This window comes from Patella vulgata, chromosome 3, assembly GCF_932274485.2.
Source record: "Patella vulgata chromosome 3, xgPatVulg1.2, whole genome shotgun sequence".
NCBI classification, from domain to species: Eukaryota; Metazoa; Mollusca; class Gastropoda; family Patellidae; genus Patella; species Patella vulgata.
The window spans coordinates 82,182,754-82,199,379 of NC_065881.2; the positions used below are offsets into that span (position 1 = coordinate 82,182,754).

The 16,626-nt window shown below is 38.6% G+C and overlaps 2 protein-coding genes across 2 annotated transcripts in view; one reads left to right on the top strand and one right to left on the bottom strand.

Moving 5' to 3' along the window:
* Positions 1 to 3,126: 3,126 nt before the first annotated feature.
* On the top strand, positions 3,127 to 7,480 carry LOC126816964 (galactose-3-O-sulfotransferase 2). Its single transcript, XM_050543774.1, has 2 exons — positions 3,127 to 3,230; positions 4,058 to 7,480. The coding sequence occupies exons 1-2, from the start codon at positions 3,184 to 3,186 to the stop codon at positions 5,292 to 5,294; spliced, it is 1,284 nt and encodes a 427-aa protein (XP_050399731.1). The 5' UTR covers positions 3,127 to 3,183; the 3' UTR covers positions 5,295 to 7,480.
* The window catches only part of LOC126816958 (uncharacterized), a 36,035-nt gene continuing 26,158 nt past the window's right edge, over positions 6,750 to 16,626 (bottom strand). The window contains exons 2-5 of the mRNA XM_050543767.2: positions 14,191 to 14,352; positions 12,356 to 12,507; positions 10,464 to 10,574; positions 6,750 to 8,894 (exon numbers count right to left, since the gene is read on the bottom strand). Coding sequence (XP_050399724.1) covers positions 8,691 to 8,894; positions 10,464 to 10,574; positions 12,356 to 12,507; positions 14,191 to 14,352 — 629 coding nt within the window. The 3' untranslated portion in view covers positions 6,750 to 8,690. The remainder of the gene's footprint in view (positions 8,895 to 10,463; positions 10,575 to 12,355; positions 12,508 to 14,190; positions 14,353 to 16,626) is intronic.

Genomic DNA, 16,626 nt, shown 5'->3' on the forward strand with positions numbered 1-16,626 from the left:
ATCAAGCTTCCAGTGGATTCGATTCATGATCTTTCAATAAAATTTGATGTGATGTCATCAAAGTTGGTGATTTTATAATGGACAATGGATCCAGGAACTGAAATAGGGGGTGGGGTCAATTAATGAAACTGAAATTGCATCAAAGCCAGTGAATGGAGTTCTCTCCCTTTGACCAATGAGCACTAATACACAAATGTTATCGACAATTACAAGCGCGGTGGGTATGACGTCGATGCACTAATCAGGCAGGGCCAGATTCCCGGAAGCCTGGTCATTCCTTGTCAGTGGTGCAGGGCGAAGGGAATGTCAAGGCCAAAAGTGTCTAGTCACTCGAATGGGACCTATGGCGGTTGGGATTCGTGGAAACTCCCCTGTCCGAGCTAAATTTATCCCATAGAACACCACATGACTTGGTACAGGAAAGTAGGACGTTACATCCCATTCCATTTTTTCATCTCACTAGCTTGAGAGTATAAATTAATAGGACGCTACCCTGCAAAAGACATTGTGCTTTTATTCAAGAAAACGGAATCGAATAGGCCTTCTTATCGATCTGGCTCCTCTGGCAAGTTTCTCAGGAAACACTTGTCTGCGTATCAGCCATGGCGGAAGATGGCGTTAAGCTTTACGAATGAACGAACAGCAATCATCCCTTTTTGGTTTCAATCATACATAACTGAGCAATTTTAATGCAAGGCAATAGACCAAAGGTGTCGGTTTTGTACAAATGAAATGAAATGGGGTTTAACGTCCTTTCTGCTCCTATGCTGGGCTAATGAAGACGGGCATACGCCATACAGTGTGCTATGAGGGAAATTTTGCCCGGACAGCGGCACTACGACCTACTCTTATATCGAATTCCAACTGGAATTTACGTGCATTCCAATGTATACACGGGACCTTGGTTTTTCGTCTCATCCGAAGGATTAGACAGCTGTCCTTGCCAGACCCTCCGTCCTGCATCACTGACAAAGGGGAACCACGCCGGAAAATCTGGATGAACTTTCTCGGCCAATGCAGGGATCGAATACCCGACCTCCAGGCTAGGAAGATATGGGTAGATGTTGCTTCCCCTGTGGCGGAGAGCGTTCAACACCCATCGAAAACTTGACCACAAACTGGAGTCGGGCAAAGTGTAAAGATTAAACATAAAAGTCAATGTGTGTGTGTGGGGGGGGGTGTAATCATAATGTTTTGGATCCATATCATGGTGGTTTGCATCCATTTATGGATGAAGTATAGTCCCTTATAGCAATACAAAATAGAATAGTAAGCAGAAAGCTGTTGTCAGTTATTTATGTTTATTGAATAAAATAACAGGATGTAATATCAATATTCAACTTTATATATTAGCCAATAAATACACTGTCATTGATTAAAATTTTTATATAAAATTCTGTGAATGGAATGAAGTTTAACGTCTCGTCTATATAATATATATTCTGCACAACAGATAACTATGTACCTTACTTCGGAGGTAGTCACGGTGGCTAAGTGGGTAGGACCCTGGCTCATACATATACTCCATACATGATCCTGATACATTTTCGGATAATTTACAACTATAAATTTCAAATACAGGCATCGTTTAAAATGTACATAGATTTATTTTAAACCCTCTTATATTAAATTATTAACTTTTAAACTTGTATATATATATAGGGGGGGTTGGATGGCTGAATGGTTAGCGTGCGGCGGCTGTATCATAAAGTCTGTCATTGAGTCAACTGGCGTGGTTTCGAATCCCCGGTTGTACGTGGCAAGGAGTAGGGTCGCCTGTCCAACCTCGTGAGTTATCTCCGGGTCCTCCGGTTTCCTCCCACTGCTAAAGACCCCTACGCGCAAGCGAATTATTGAAATAAAATTAAACCATATGTTAGTCCCGAAATGACCTAGTTTGTGTCGAGTGGACGTTAAACCCCATTTCTCTCTCTCTTGTATATATATATATATATACATGTATATATTCATTATATTCATAATTGTATTATATGATGCCTGTAAACGTAAATATTCTTTTGTTAATAAAGATTTATATAAAAAAAAGTGGCTAACTCGCTAGCCTGGAGGTCGCGTGTTCGATCCCTTCATTGGCCGAGAAAGCTCATCGGGATTTTCCGGCGTGGCTTCCCCTTGTCAGTGGTGCAGGACGGCGAGCTTGACAAGGACAGCTGTCTAGTCGTTCGGATGGTATGAAAAACCGAGGACCCGTGTATACATTGGCTTGCACGTAAAAGGCAGTTGGAATTCGATATAAGAGTAGGCGATAGTGCCGCTGTCCAGGCAAAATTCCCACGCCGTGACCCGGACCTCTGTGGCTGAAAACGTCGATGGTCTAAACGTCGGCCCACAGTATCTACCCTATCAATGCATCACTGTCCACACGTTACTATTGACACAAATACGATAAATATTCCCTGAACTGTTCTGTTTCTTTTTAAAGATACATTCCCGCGTACAAACTTTGTGATTTGATGATATATTTGGACTAAAAACATATTCAAAGTAATCAATCTATCAAAAATTTGCTTCAATTCCCTATTAAAACTTTGTATTTGCCGGGGATACCTATAGCTATAAGTAAGCTGTTGTTAGACGCAATGTCTGTCAACTTAGCTTCATTGTGGGAGGTTCCATTTTTCAAACTGTATTTATCATTACTTACTGTACATTTACGATACATATTGAGGCCTAAGTAAATTCTTAATTATTTCTGTCAAGATCTTTTTCCGTCCTTTAATTGCAGAGTTTTTTGTACGTTGACACCCCTCAATGTTCTCAAAACCGCCTAACCATTTGATGAAGAAATAACAACCGCTCCCTCACTTAAGCTGGAACACAATAAGCTGGCAGATAACAGTCGGGTTGCCAGTTAGTGATACCCTGACAATTTTGCCCAGGGCGTTTTTCGGGTAATCCAGTATTTTTCTAGTAAGATTGGGTGTCTATACTTTCCATATATACCAAATTTGACATACTTTTATTGGAAAAAACCACCCGATAAATACTTTTCTGGGAAAGTATCTTTAATGCATAGTAACAGGTGTTTGAATAATTTCATCTGAGTTTTACATTTTAATATACTTTATAAATATTGATAAAAGTTGACGACTATCATACCCTATATTATACATCCTTCACTGAGAGTCGCTCTGGACTAAACATGTGAATGCAGTGAACATTATGACTCCTCGTTGGCACAGAATTGGAAAGTATATCTTAATAACAGGGTAAGACATTTCTTTTCAAAATTGTATTGCTTCTCAAGAATAATATTCTGTTTGATCAGAGGCATTTCTTTACAGAACGTTGATAACAGGAGTTGTTGTTGACTTCCACAAAAAGGGTTATATTGGATTACCATTGTTTCTGCACCGTAAATTGACAAGATGTCTTTGCTGTTGTGGATATAGCTAGAAGCTTTGAATAGGTGTGTGTGTAGTGGTTTGGGGGGGGGGGGCGTGCGTGCAACTTCCAAACCGATCCCACAGTGATTGTCAACTAATTACGTAATAAAACGCAAACTATTGAATTAATTTAAGTATCCAGTAAATTAATGTTATTCTAGAATGTAAGGGTCAGTTGGGTTTTTTTTTCAGATTATGTCATATTGGTTTCATAGATGCGGGGGGGGGGGGGGCGTCCTCCCTCTTCGATTTGGGTCGAAAATGACTATTTCAATTAATTTGATAACATGTTGATTTGTTCTAGGTTCTGTCTATCGGACATCATCGACAATTTGATGTCTATAAATAAAGCCAACAGTTGAAATAAAGATATATATTAAAAACGTCGACTTCCAATATTAATAATTCGAAACAAAGATATGTAATTTTAGACATGTGAACCCACTAAAAATGCACAGAAGGCGACACGATTCTATGGAATACAATTTCTGTTTATAACCCATTCACTTGCTCTGATATGTTTCTGGCGTCCGTATATTGTTTCCTGTCCATAGCTTTGCCTTGTGTAATTGTTTGTGTGCGGTAACCCCCCCCCCCCCCACCCCATCCTCCACTTACTATCAACGACTGACATTTTTTCTTCAATTCAGGATAATCAACATGACAGTGGCTTTGGTTCTTTTATCAAATCCAGCGGAAGAAAGAGTAATTCCACAGAAACAACAGCAACGCCAGAGGCATTATATAACCAACCGAAGTACGAGTATATCCAGAGCGGAAGTGACCATGCCTGTACCGGAAGTAAATAATTCTGGTTCAAAAGTCATGGCCGAGGAACAGCATAAACTGAAGGATACAGAACATAACGAACCCGTGGTAAAATCAGAGATCGCTGTCTATTCGGAAAATATACCTACTAAATGCACAAAGAAACTAAACATAGCATTTCTAAAAACACACAAATCTGGCAGTTGCACTATTTCAAACATTTTACAGCGATTTGGACTTCGAAACGATTTGAATTTTGTTTTACCCAAATCTGAAGAATTCACAGATTCATTTTGGATTATCAGAGATAGTAAATTGGACCAATCATCTTTAATTCCCGTAAAACCCGGTCAGGATTACAATCTGATAACAACCCATACCACGTATAATAAAACAGCCTATGATAGAGTTATGCCCCCTGATTACGTCACAATTTCGATATTAAGAGAACCAGAGGATAATTTCGTGTCATCCATGTTTTATTTTTACCCATCACAGATAAACATGACGAAGTACCCCTATATCTTTGACGATTTCTTCTCAAAAACACAAACCCTGGCCGGACAAGGAGAGGATTTCGGGTTACCCCCATACACACAGGGTGAAAGGGACAGGGCGTTAAAACTTGTGAACAATCTAGACCAGGAATTTGATTTTGTTATGCTCTTGGAGTATTTTGATGAATCACTTGTGTACTTAAGAAGACAGATTTGTTGGGATTTTCGGGATATCCTTTACATGGTGCACAACAAGAATCTCAAAAGACAAAATTACGCACTGACCTCACACAATCGACAACAATTGATACAAATTTTAGCGGCGGACTATATTTTTTACGAACACTTCAAAAGAAAGTTTTGGAGAGATTTGACAAAAGCAGATGGCGATTTCTTTTTAGAGGTTCACCATTTGAAGATTATTTTACGTTCAGTCAAGGATTTTTGCGAATTCAGTTATTTGAAATCGAACGTGCCTCTAGTTGTTCCAGCGTCAGATTGGAATGAACCATTCAGTATCAATCAAAGTGAATGTTTATTAATGAAAATGGCGGAACCGGAAATGGTAAAGAAATTGATGCATAGAGCCTGGGCTAAATATCAGAGTAAAAAGAGATATTAATCTAAATCAACGATACATTTACATGTACAATATAGTTGATGGCAAATTATAGCCCGCCAAATATGATTGGCATATAATTCTATAGGATACGTGGCCCAGTGAGAAAGATATTGGCTCGATAACTTTGTGGTTAAGTGTGTGATCCTGGTGTTGGCCCAGGAATTTCATCGGGAATTTTCAGGCGTGGTCTCCCCTTGTCCGTGATGCAGGGCAAACAGCCTGGCAAGGGGCAACGTATAGTCGTTTGGATGGGACGAGATACCGAGGTCGAGTTGTACACATTGGCGTGCACGCAGAATTACCCTTGGCAATTGAAATTTGCTATAAGAGTAGCGCCACTGGGTAAAATTTCCATCATAGCACACTGTATTGGCCTAAACCCCATTTCATTTCATGATTTCCTTGTAAAACAAACTTTTGATGGAGCTCATTTTCTTGGTCCGAGGTAGGGTTATACGTCACGTTATCGGAGATTTCTTCACCCAACTAACACTGGGCATGTATTGTACCATTTTGATAGTTCCGAAAATATGAAAATTACAGAAAGAAAAAAACATGAAGTATCGGGGGGCGTGTCACGCCTCAAAGTTTCTTTTCACTAGAGTTGTACCATATGCTTGTACCGAACTGTACTATCCGTGTCTTAGATGGACGTTAAACCCAATTTCTATTTTTCTATTTTAAGGGTGAGGGAGAAATGAGGTTTAACGTCCACTCAACACAAACTAGGCCATTTCGGGACTAACACATGGTTCTTTTTTATTTCGATAATTCGCTTGCGCATAGGGATCTTTAAAATACAGATGTGACGTCATCCTTTGATGTTGGAGTACCATTATTTCAAATAATCGTACGGGCAATGTGCCAAGCGTAACTTGGTAAAATATTGAACTCGAGTGACGTATTTCATTGCAAAGCACGTGCAAGTGTCTGTATTTTAAGTTGTTTAATGGTCTCGAGCTTAAGACATTGCGTAATAAATATTGTAAAAACATTCGGGCCTCACGGCCCTCATGTTGTTACAATATATTACTTAATGTCTCGCTCTCGACCATTAAACAATACTTAGCAGTGGGAATAAACCGGAGGACCCGTAGAAAACCCACGAGGTTGGACAGGCAACCCTACTCCTTGTCACTTACAACGGGGTTATCGAAACCACGCCAGTTGACTCAATGACAGACCTTATGATACAGCGCGCATGTGCTAACCATTCGACCACCCAAACCCCTCTGTTTTAAGGCTGCAATCGATATGAAATAGGTTTTAATGTAATTAATTGACAAATAATAAATCGGTATGTTTTTGAAAAACACAACCCATAAACATTTTTATTTAGGTTGTCATGAAAAGTGTCACCAAACTTTTCAAATATATAAGTGGTATAAGTGAATAAGTATACCCTGTCTTGTTAACGACACCCGTTTTTATGAATGACCAAACAAGTCCGACAAATAAAAATATAAACTAGTTTTATTAAAACCTAAAACAATAACACATATATTACAGGTTACTAAAATACAATAATGAATTCTAGGCAATAAGCACAGTTATTTTACTTGGATGTTAAATTAAAGCTATGCTTATTTTAAAAAACAAATCTTTTATAACATTATAAGTTTACTTTTTTAAAATATATTTTCCATAAATGTGTTCACAAATTGCGAACGAACGAACTCCGAATGCTATAATATTATTAAATCTCATAACCATTATTCAAAGGGCATTATTTAACAATAAACTACAACACATACTTATGGAAGAACAATTACTTGAAAACGTTGAGAGAATACTCTTCGAAACGTCGCCCAAATAAATGAGTAATTGTTCTTCCATAATTATGTGTTATAGTTTATTGCTCTATCCAGTTACTTAATGTCTATAAAAGAGCATTATTTAACAGTATACCATTTAATGAGTCGTTCGTGTTGAACAGACAGTGAATTAACAAAATTGATGATTAAAAATTCATTTCGCTATTTTTATTTTTCAGAGTATTTTGCCATTTTATTTTCAATAACTGTGTTCAAAAAATGCGAACGAACTAACGAACTCCGAATGTTATATTATTAAATCTCATAACTATTATTCAAACGGCATTATTTAACAATATGCCATTTAACGAGTCGTTCGTGTTGAACAGTGAATTAACAAAATTAATCATTAACAATTCATTTCGCTAATTTTATTTTTCCAGACTATTTTGCCATTTTTAACAGTATGCCATAAACATTTAAATAATAATTAAATTTTTGTTTTGTTATTTTTATTGTTCGGAGGATTTTGCCATTTTTAACAGTACGCCAGTAAATGAAACGTATATTATGAAAATTTTGAGAAGTTTTTTTTCTACTTTCATTTAATAAAATTGAAAAGGTTTTGTGTGAGCCGAAGTTGGACCGCATTACAAAACAGTATACTAATGGCTGGAAATGGCGGACAGTTAGAACAGAGATCTATTCTCAAAGTAAAGTAAATAGTTCTCTGAGTGCAGAATGTCTTGCACAGTCCAATCAGTATTTACAGATATAATGATTTCGTAATTTCGCACAATTCAGCATCCTATCCAGGACCACTTATAAATGTTGAGTAAATATTTTGATAGGCCTCTTTTAAATATACCGTTGAAAGTTTGTGGTGAGAGAGAGAAATAGGGTTTAACGTCCACTCGACACACACTAGGTCAATTCGGGACTAACCTATGGTTCAATTTTATTTCAATAATTTGCTGGCGCGGGGGCTTTAGCAGTGTGGAAGGGGTGGGGGGGGTAACCGGAGGACCTGGAGAAAACCCACGAGATTGGACAGCAACCCTACTCCTTGCCACGTATAAGCGGGGAATCGAAATCACACCGCTTGACTCAATGATCCAACGCGCACGCCTTATTCAATCGACCACTCAACCCCACTTGAAAGTTTGGGTTTGTGTTCTTAATTAAATATCAAATAATCAAATGGATAGAATTTAGCCAGGATTAAGTCGTGAACAAATTATACATTATCCTAAATATTCTCAGCAAGAAGTTATTATATGCTCTATTATAGTCGTAGCCTAAATGCTACAGATTATTAAAATGAATTTTAATTCGAAAACCTGTCCACAAACTAATTCTAATTAACTAATTATTGCATTATTTATATTATGTCGAATGAGTAGCATAAAGCGTTTAGAGAATTTCTATCTATTTTACCATGATTAAAAACGACGCCATATTTACAGCATTTGAGCTTTGAGCAGTTGTGTTGCTTGAACAATATCCATTACAAATCTGAATATATTACAAATTTATCAGAATCTGTTAATTCGAAGAAAGAACCCGAAGCGTTAAGAACTGTCGAACAAAATGCTGCCATTGACGTTTAGTTTCTCTGATGAAATTATTCATCGATAGGTTTTTAAGGTTTGGGGACACGTCTCAGTTTTTTCTTTCTTAAATTCCTAGCGAAGCTTTTGCCGGCTTTGATGAGTTCTGTGGAGTTGACGGCCACCTGAACGGCTGTAACTCCCGAATCTACAGGACACGCGGCATCTGTTACACTGACGTCATCAATTGATATATCACCTTGGTAACCATTCTCTGTGATTCCCTCAAAGGCAATCTGAAATCAGTCGAATAAATTTGCTGTTATGACTGCTCAAAGACACTGTTAGTCAGCAGTACGTTAAATACCAGTTCATTTGATTTCATTTCAGACCCATTGATTTTACCTCTATTTAAGTCATTCCTATCGGCGACCTATATCTAGTTTATCGCCACACTAACGCGAACCCAATTGAATATTCGAATAAACTTGTTATTTTCAGACACTCTGTCAGAGCAGATCAGTAGCACGTTTAATCCCAGTTCATTTCATTTCATTTCAGATCCCTTGATTTTACCGCTTTTTAAGCCATTGCCATTGGCGACCTTTATCTACAACGGTGATTCTCAAACAGTGTGCCGCAAAGTTTCAAAATGCGAAAAAAAGCGTGATCCCAATTGAGTATTCACTGGTGTCTACTGGCAAGTTCATATCTTTATTTAGTTTGAGTCGTTCTATGTGTCTATGACTAGTCTGTGTCTACAGTTGTATGCCGTCTATGACTTGCCATGTTCTTATTTTGCCAAATTTAGATATTTTTCGCATATATTTAGCCAGGCGTGTCGTTATTTTTTCATGTGTTCCAAGGTGTGCCACGGACAAATAAATGATTGAGAACCACTTGAACAAGTGGCCCATTGTGAGAACTAGACTTGCCATGTTCTTATTTTGTCAAATTTAGATATTTTTAATATATATTTAGCCAGGCGTGTCGTTATTTTTTCATGTGTTCCAAGGTGTGCCACTGACCAATAAATGATTGAGAACCACTTGAACATGTGGCCCATTGTGAGAACTAGAGGGGTGAGGGGTGGTTGTTCTAGGTTTTGTCTATTGATAAACGAGCAACCAAATTTTCCACTCAGTTGCAGTTAACCACCCATGTGTTTTCCAGGAACGGGATGGGGTTGAATGAAAATCTCAGCAGCAGTATATTTATGGTTAAATCTATTTCTTAAGCCCAGCTTCACGAGATGTAAACAGGGCTAGCACTAACCCTAACCCTTACCCAAACCCTAACCCACAATCTCGCCAACAATCACCTGCCCTAACGTTATTTCTATCTCAGCGACTTTGACGAATTCTGGTGCCCTTAAGAAAAAGATCTAGTCGTAGATTTGTGTAATTATGAAACTTCGTCAAAGGTGTGGCGACGTGGAGGGGGTATGGATACACATGAAGCAAGTTCGAGTTGAATGTGTGGCGACGCGGAGGGAGTATGGATACACATGAAGCCAGTTCGAGTTGAATTTTTGGCGAAATGAAGGGGGTATGGATACACATGAAGCCAGTTCGAGTTGAATGTGTGGCGAAATGAAGGGGTATGGATACACATGAAGCCAGTTCGAGTTGAATGTGTCGCGAAATGGAGGGGGTATGGATACACATGAAGTCAGTTCGAGTTGAATAAATGGCGAAATGGAGGGGGTATGGATACACATGAAGTCAGTTCGAGTTGAATGTGTGGCGACGTGGAGGGGGTATGGATACACATGAAGCGAGTTCGAGTTGAATGGCGTTGAAATGTGTTGACGAACTTACACAACCCCCACCCATGATTTTCAATTTCATTAGCTAGTTTTTTACCTGATATCCGGCTCTTGCCAGTTCTTTAGGTATACCCAGACGTGCAAACGACCAGACGTTACCCTGGTTACCGTAGGCCCTCCAAACAGAATCTAACTCCGCACCTCTGGCCTGAAATTATACCATTACAGATAAGACTAACATGATTCCTATTCAGATACAAACAAACGCCTGAAGTTAGTTATATGACAGGCAGAGAAATGGGGTTTAACATGAACATTGACAAAAACTAGGTCATTTCGGGACTAACATATGGTTCAATTTTATTTCAATAATTCGCTCGTGTAGGGGTCTTTAGCAGTGGGAGAAACCAGGGGACCCTGAGAATATCCATGGGGTTGGACAGACGACCCTACTCCTTGTCACGTACAAGCCGTTAATTGAAACCACTCCACTTGACTTAATGACAGACCTTATGATCCAACGCGCACGCGTTCAACATTCGCCCCACCCCCTCCCTTAGTTATGATATGACAAATTGATTGTCAATTATTATGTGAATTAATCCATGGGACACGTGTTGCTTACTTGGGGAGCTGTGGACTAATAGTAAGTCTAGGAGAACACGCAAAGCAAAGCCAATAGGACAATGCTGCGGACACGACAAACTAAGCAGATATTGCAAGAAATAGACAACAGATATCAATCCAAGTAAATCGGCCTATTTAGCCATACTAGGTAGGGTTCAATCATATTAAAATTTAATTGGAAAGTTCACAATAATTGTATTTCAGGTATTTTAAATTCTACACTAATCTTGAGTTGATGTGACTTCTATCGTGTTCTTATTCCCCTTCTACATGACTTCGACGTAACGTTTATCTAGCAAATAAATCTAGCAAATAAATCATACCAATATCTTAAAGAGCTAATAATGTGCCTGGTTGATTTTCATTAGTTACATTAGGTTGGTTTCATAGACCAGTATTCATGTTAAGGGGAAACCCCGTCTTTATTGGCACGGTCGAAGCAGAACAGTAGAACGTTAAACATTATTTCATGTTGAGGGAAAAAGTGAGTAAAATGGCCGCCTTTGTTAGCTATGTGGACTCCTTAAATGAGAAATGGTACCAGATGTTCTGGAACAGCAATCCTGCACCACTTTAACAGGTGTGATGTATTGGACCTTTCGACTTCATACCCCCCAGTTTGTGCAGAAAGGTAGAACGTTAAACTCCATTTAATTTCATGTTTTGGACCTGGATTTCAGAAGCCTACTACCAGAAGATATCTTAGCCCCAAGTCCACCGGTCAGTCACCAGCCAAGAGATTTAAATAAAGAAAAGGAGAAATGAAATGAAATGAAATGGGGTTTAACGTCCTACTGTTTTGCTCCTAAACTGGTCTAATGAAGACGGGCATACGCCATACAGTGTGCTATGAGGGAATTTTGACCGAGTAGCGGCGCTACGGCCTACTCTTATATCCAATTCCAACTGCCAAGGGATCTTTTACGTGCACGCCAATTTGTACACGGGACCTCGGTTTTTCGTCCCATCCGAACGACTAGACAACTGCCCTTGTCAGGCCCTCCGTCCTGCATCACTGACAAGGGGAAACCACGCCGAAAAATCTGGATGAACTTTCTCGGCCAATGCAGGGATCGAACACCCGACCTCCAGGCTAGCGAGCCAGCGTCTTACCTACTTAGCCACGTGATCCCCAAAGAAAAGGAGAACAAAAGTTTGTTAGCGATGGAAATTCTCGGATAGTGGTGTCCGATGTTCTAGAAAGAATAAGGAAAAGGTCATCTTTGAATAGGACAACAATAATTGTGTTTCGCCATAAAGAGGTATTTCACCTGTCTACAGCTACCACACATCCCTAAGGACTTCGAATTTCGTCTAATGGTTTGGATTGTTCGTACTTGGTTTTATTTTATTACTACTTACCCTAGCGTAGACATTGAGCGTACCAATGTGTCGTCCATTCATATGATAGAAGAACTCCACACACTGTTGAGTCATACCCCTATATAAGGGTGAATAAATTATGGCATTGTTTCCCTTGCCTTTGGCAGAAGCTTCAATGAACATAAAATGACCTGAAAGTACACACGCATTCACAAAATGTATCTGGAAATGTTTCAATTTATTGTGTACGCGTCACATGGAATGCCTTGTATCTTAAAGGACGATATTGGTGCCAGTCATTATCACATATGTGATAGAGCTGGTTAAACACATTCCAAATATAATTTTAACACAGGTTGTTTATATTCAGTCTATACCTTATAAAAACATGGTAATGCACGGACCTTTTCTGTTTTTCTTTCGTGTTCTCTTATCTAGTGGCAGTCAATTCTTTTTACGAATTGTCAGATATCCTCTCACAGTCTCACACAACAACTTTTGGTCTTGGAAGGAATTATTAGTGAGTAGAAATTCGCCCATGTATCTGTTATCACTCGTCACTTCAGTCAGTTATATAGAGGGATGACTCGTGTTTTCCTTTGGCGTTCGTCACTTCCGAATCAGGAAACCTGTATTACTCAGCTATCGTAGCAATGATCTTTGTGTTAAAATTATATTTGGAACGTGTTTAACCAGCTCTATCACATATGTGATAATGACTGGCGCCAATATTGTCCTTTAACACGAAACAATTAACTGACGTCGTATCCCCTTCTTCATTTCCTTGATTGTTTATACACAAGTTGATATTTCTAAAAGTGTGTTATGTAAAATGTCCACTTGAATAGTATATAATAGTGATTGTAATTCAAAGATATTGTGGGAAGTAAGTTCTATCACTTAATTTTATTATACTCTTCAAAAAAGTAGGGGATATTCAGAAACAATACACAACTGCGGAAATGCACTGCTGTTTTATTACAGGCAACAAGTGTATGTTAATAACAGGCCAATTACCTACACATGAACATAAACAGTTCATATGGGCGGCTTATCTGACGGCCTTATTTCATGCTCAACATCAACCGTTCAATCACAATTTGGGGCAATCTGACCCACCCATCTTGCAGTGCCACGGCCAATTCTTGCAGTGTTGTCGGTTAACGTTGACGTCGACGAACACGTCTCCCGATCAAATTAAACGTAACACACTAAAGCAAAGATACGCTAAACAGTAAATCGTATGCAAGAACCGACAGGAAAGCAAACATGGATAGATAAACCAGCACGCGGCAGTTGTCATCAACCCTTCCTTGAAGTGTCAAATTTGACAATGAACCCCTCCCACGTGTATGGCAATCATGCGTGTCGCATGTGCAGCTCAGTGGTTCTGTTTGGGAGATAAGTTCTTCATCTATGAATATACTCTCAACGCATGTCAAGTGTCCATGACTATTTATCATATCACAACCTGCATAGGTATTTGCATTTCAATATCCCTACTTTTTTTTGAAGAGTATATATGAATATCTATTTCATCCAAATAAAATCTAACACTTCTGGCTCTAACATTGTGAACAAACCCGTAACATGGATATTTTTTTCACATGAATTCCTAAGTAAAAACAAAATAAACACACGGACTCCACCCCACCCTCTTATCTTTTTTTAGTGATTTTTAGTCAAACGTCAATGGAAATATTATTTGTATTGTTTAGAATGCCTTGAAAGTGCATTGGCTAAGACAATCAAATCCCTAATGCACAATACCGATTTCATTGATGATTCACAATGTTTATTTAAGTTACTTTCTACATACTGTCCCCCCTTTTCACAACCTTTATTTCAATTTGATAGTGTAAATAAATTCTCACCTTTTTCACTCTCACAGGTATGGTCTTTAAGAGGGCCTGTGTTGGCTGATGGTGTTTTACCCTGGGCCCTAGTCCAATCAAAATCATCTCCTACAGTACCACTAATTTGGGTAAAGCCACATATATTCGGATCTTCAAAACCGCAAAATGTTTGGGTTTTGGCTGAAAGAACAATTAAACGAAAATGTAATACAAAGAGTGTCGTGTCTACAATGTTAGAAGCGGTCTATGATTTTGTCGTGTCATGTACAATGTTAGAAGCGTTCTAAGGCTTGGTCTTGTCATATACAACGCTAGAAGCGTTCCATGGTTTTGTCGTGTCATGTACAATTTAAGAAGCGTTCTATGATTTTGTCGTGTCATTTACAATGTTAGAAGCGTTCTATGATTTTGTCGTGGCATATACAATGTTAGAAGCGTTCTATGGCTTGGTCTGTCATATGCCACGTTAGAAGCGGTCTATGGTTTGGTCCTGCCATATACAACGTTAGAAGTGGTCTATGGTTTGATCTGTCATATTCAACGTTAGAAGCGTTCTATGGTTTGGTCTGTACTCTGTCATATACAGAAAATTAGATACCGCCTATGGTTTGGTCCTGTTATATATAACTTTAGAAGTGGTCTATGGTTTGGTCTTGTCATATTCAACCTTAGAAGCGTTCTATGATTTGGCCCTGTCATATACAGCGTTAGAAGTGGTCTATTGTTGGATCCTGCCAATACAAAGTTTAAATACATGATACCACTTTTTAAATGAGGAATTCATACAGCTATGTTGATTTGTATTTTTTTTTCAACTGCTTACATATTAAATTGTACACTCTTCGGTGTTGATTTAATTAAATTATATTAATTTATATATATGCCCACATTCGATTTATTTTTTACGTTGCTTATGCTAGGTTTCCACTATCACGATCTGTGCTATGATAGAGAGAGAGAGAGAGAGAGAGAGAGAGAGAGAGAAAATGGGGTTTAACGTCCACTCGACACAAACTAGGTCATTTCGGGACTAATATATGGTTTAATTTTATTTCAATAATTCGCTTGCGCGTAGGGGTCTTTAGCAGTGGGAGGAAACCGGAGGACCCGGAGAAAACCCACGAGGTTGGACAGGCGACCCTGCTCCTTGTCACGTACAACCGGGGAATCGAAACCACGCCAGTTGACTCAATGACAGACTTTATGATACAGCGTGCACACACCCCGTGCTATGATTGAAATCATGGTTTTAACTGTGGAGTATTCGTAGTAATCCTATCAGGTTTTATCATATATATTGAAGCCAGTCGCAGCAATCGTGTTGATCGTATCGAAACGTGTCTGAATGTATCTGCACGTAGCAGATTGTGGACGCAGTAGATCGCACGATAAAGGAGTTGAACCCTTTAGGTATAAATATAGTATTGAATTGGGTTGCGCCGGTGTGTGATGAGCAAGATCTACATGAAGTTTATATAGTATATTAAATTAACTTGCTTTCGTGTATATAGTATAGCTATTGCCTTAATGCTGGTCCACCCGGCAACATATAATCGGTATATCTCAACACTAATTTATGACGATTGATATCAGTGATGATTGATTATCTACGCCGATGGATTATCTATGCCAATGGATTATTCATGATGATTATTTGTGACGATTGATTGGTTCCCCGATTGATTATCTATGCCGATAGATTATGTACGACGATTAATTAACTTTGACGATTGATTATCTATGACGGTTGATTATCTATGACGATGGATTATTTATGACGATGGATTATCTATGACGATGGATTATCTATGCCGATGGATTATTTATGACGATTAATAATCTGTGACGGTTGATTATCTATGGCGATTTATCGGCTATGACGATTTATGGGGACAGTCACGTGAATGTGTTATTTATGGGTCATCGCATAATGATGGCCTATAATGGTTAGTGAACTGTCCTTACTCGTTGGGTATTTCAATACACTATCATTACAGAATCATGTATCGTCTTCAAATATCACATATGATAATCCCCTTTAAATCCTCAATACAATGGCCAGGTATAGTTCTTTATCTTTATAAATTTCATAAATTTGTATTTATAATAGAACTAGAAAAATACGTATCTTGTTACCAACGAGCCCCTGTTACTACCCCTTTTTGTAATGTCAACCTTACTAGGTGTTGTAACAAACCATCCCATCTTATAACCCTTTGTAATATTATAAGAACCTTAATAGGGAATGTAACAAACCACCTCGTCCCAACCGTCTTCAATATTATGTCATTCCCAATAGGGGTTGTCAGAAACCACATCGCCCCCTTAACCTTCTTTAATATTATATCATTCCTAATAGGGGTTGTAACAAGTCAACCCGCCCCCAACACGTTTATAAGAATATATAACTCTAAATAGGGGTTTCAACAAACCACCCCGCCCCAACACGTTTGT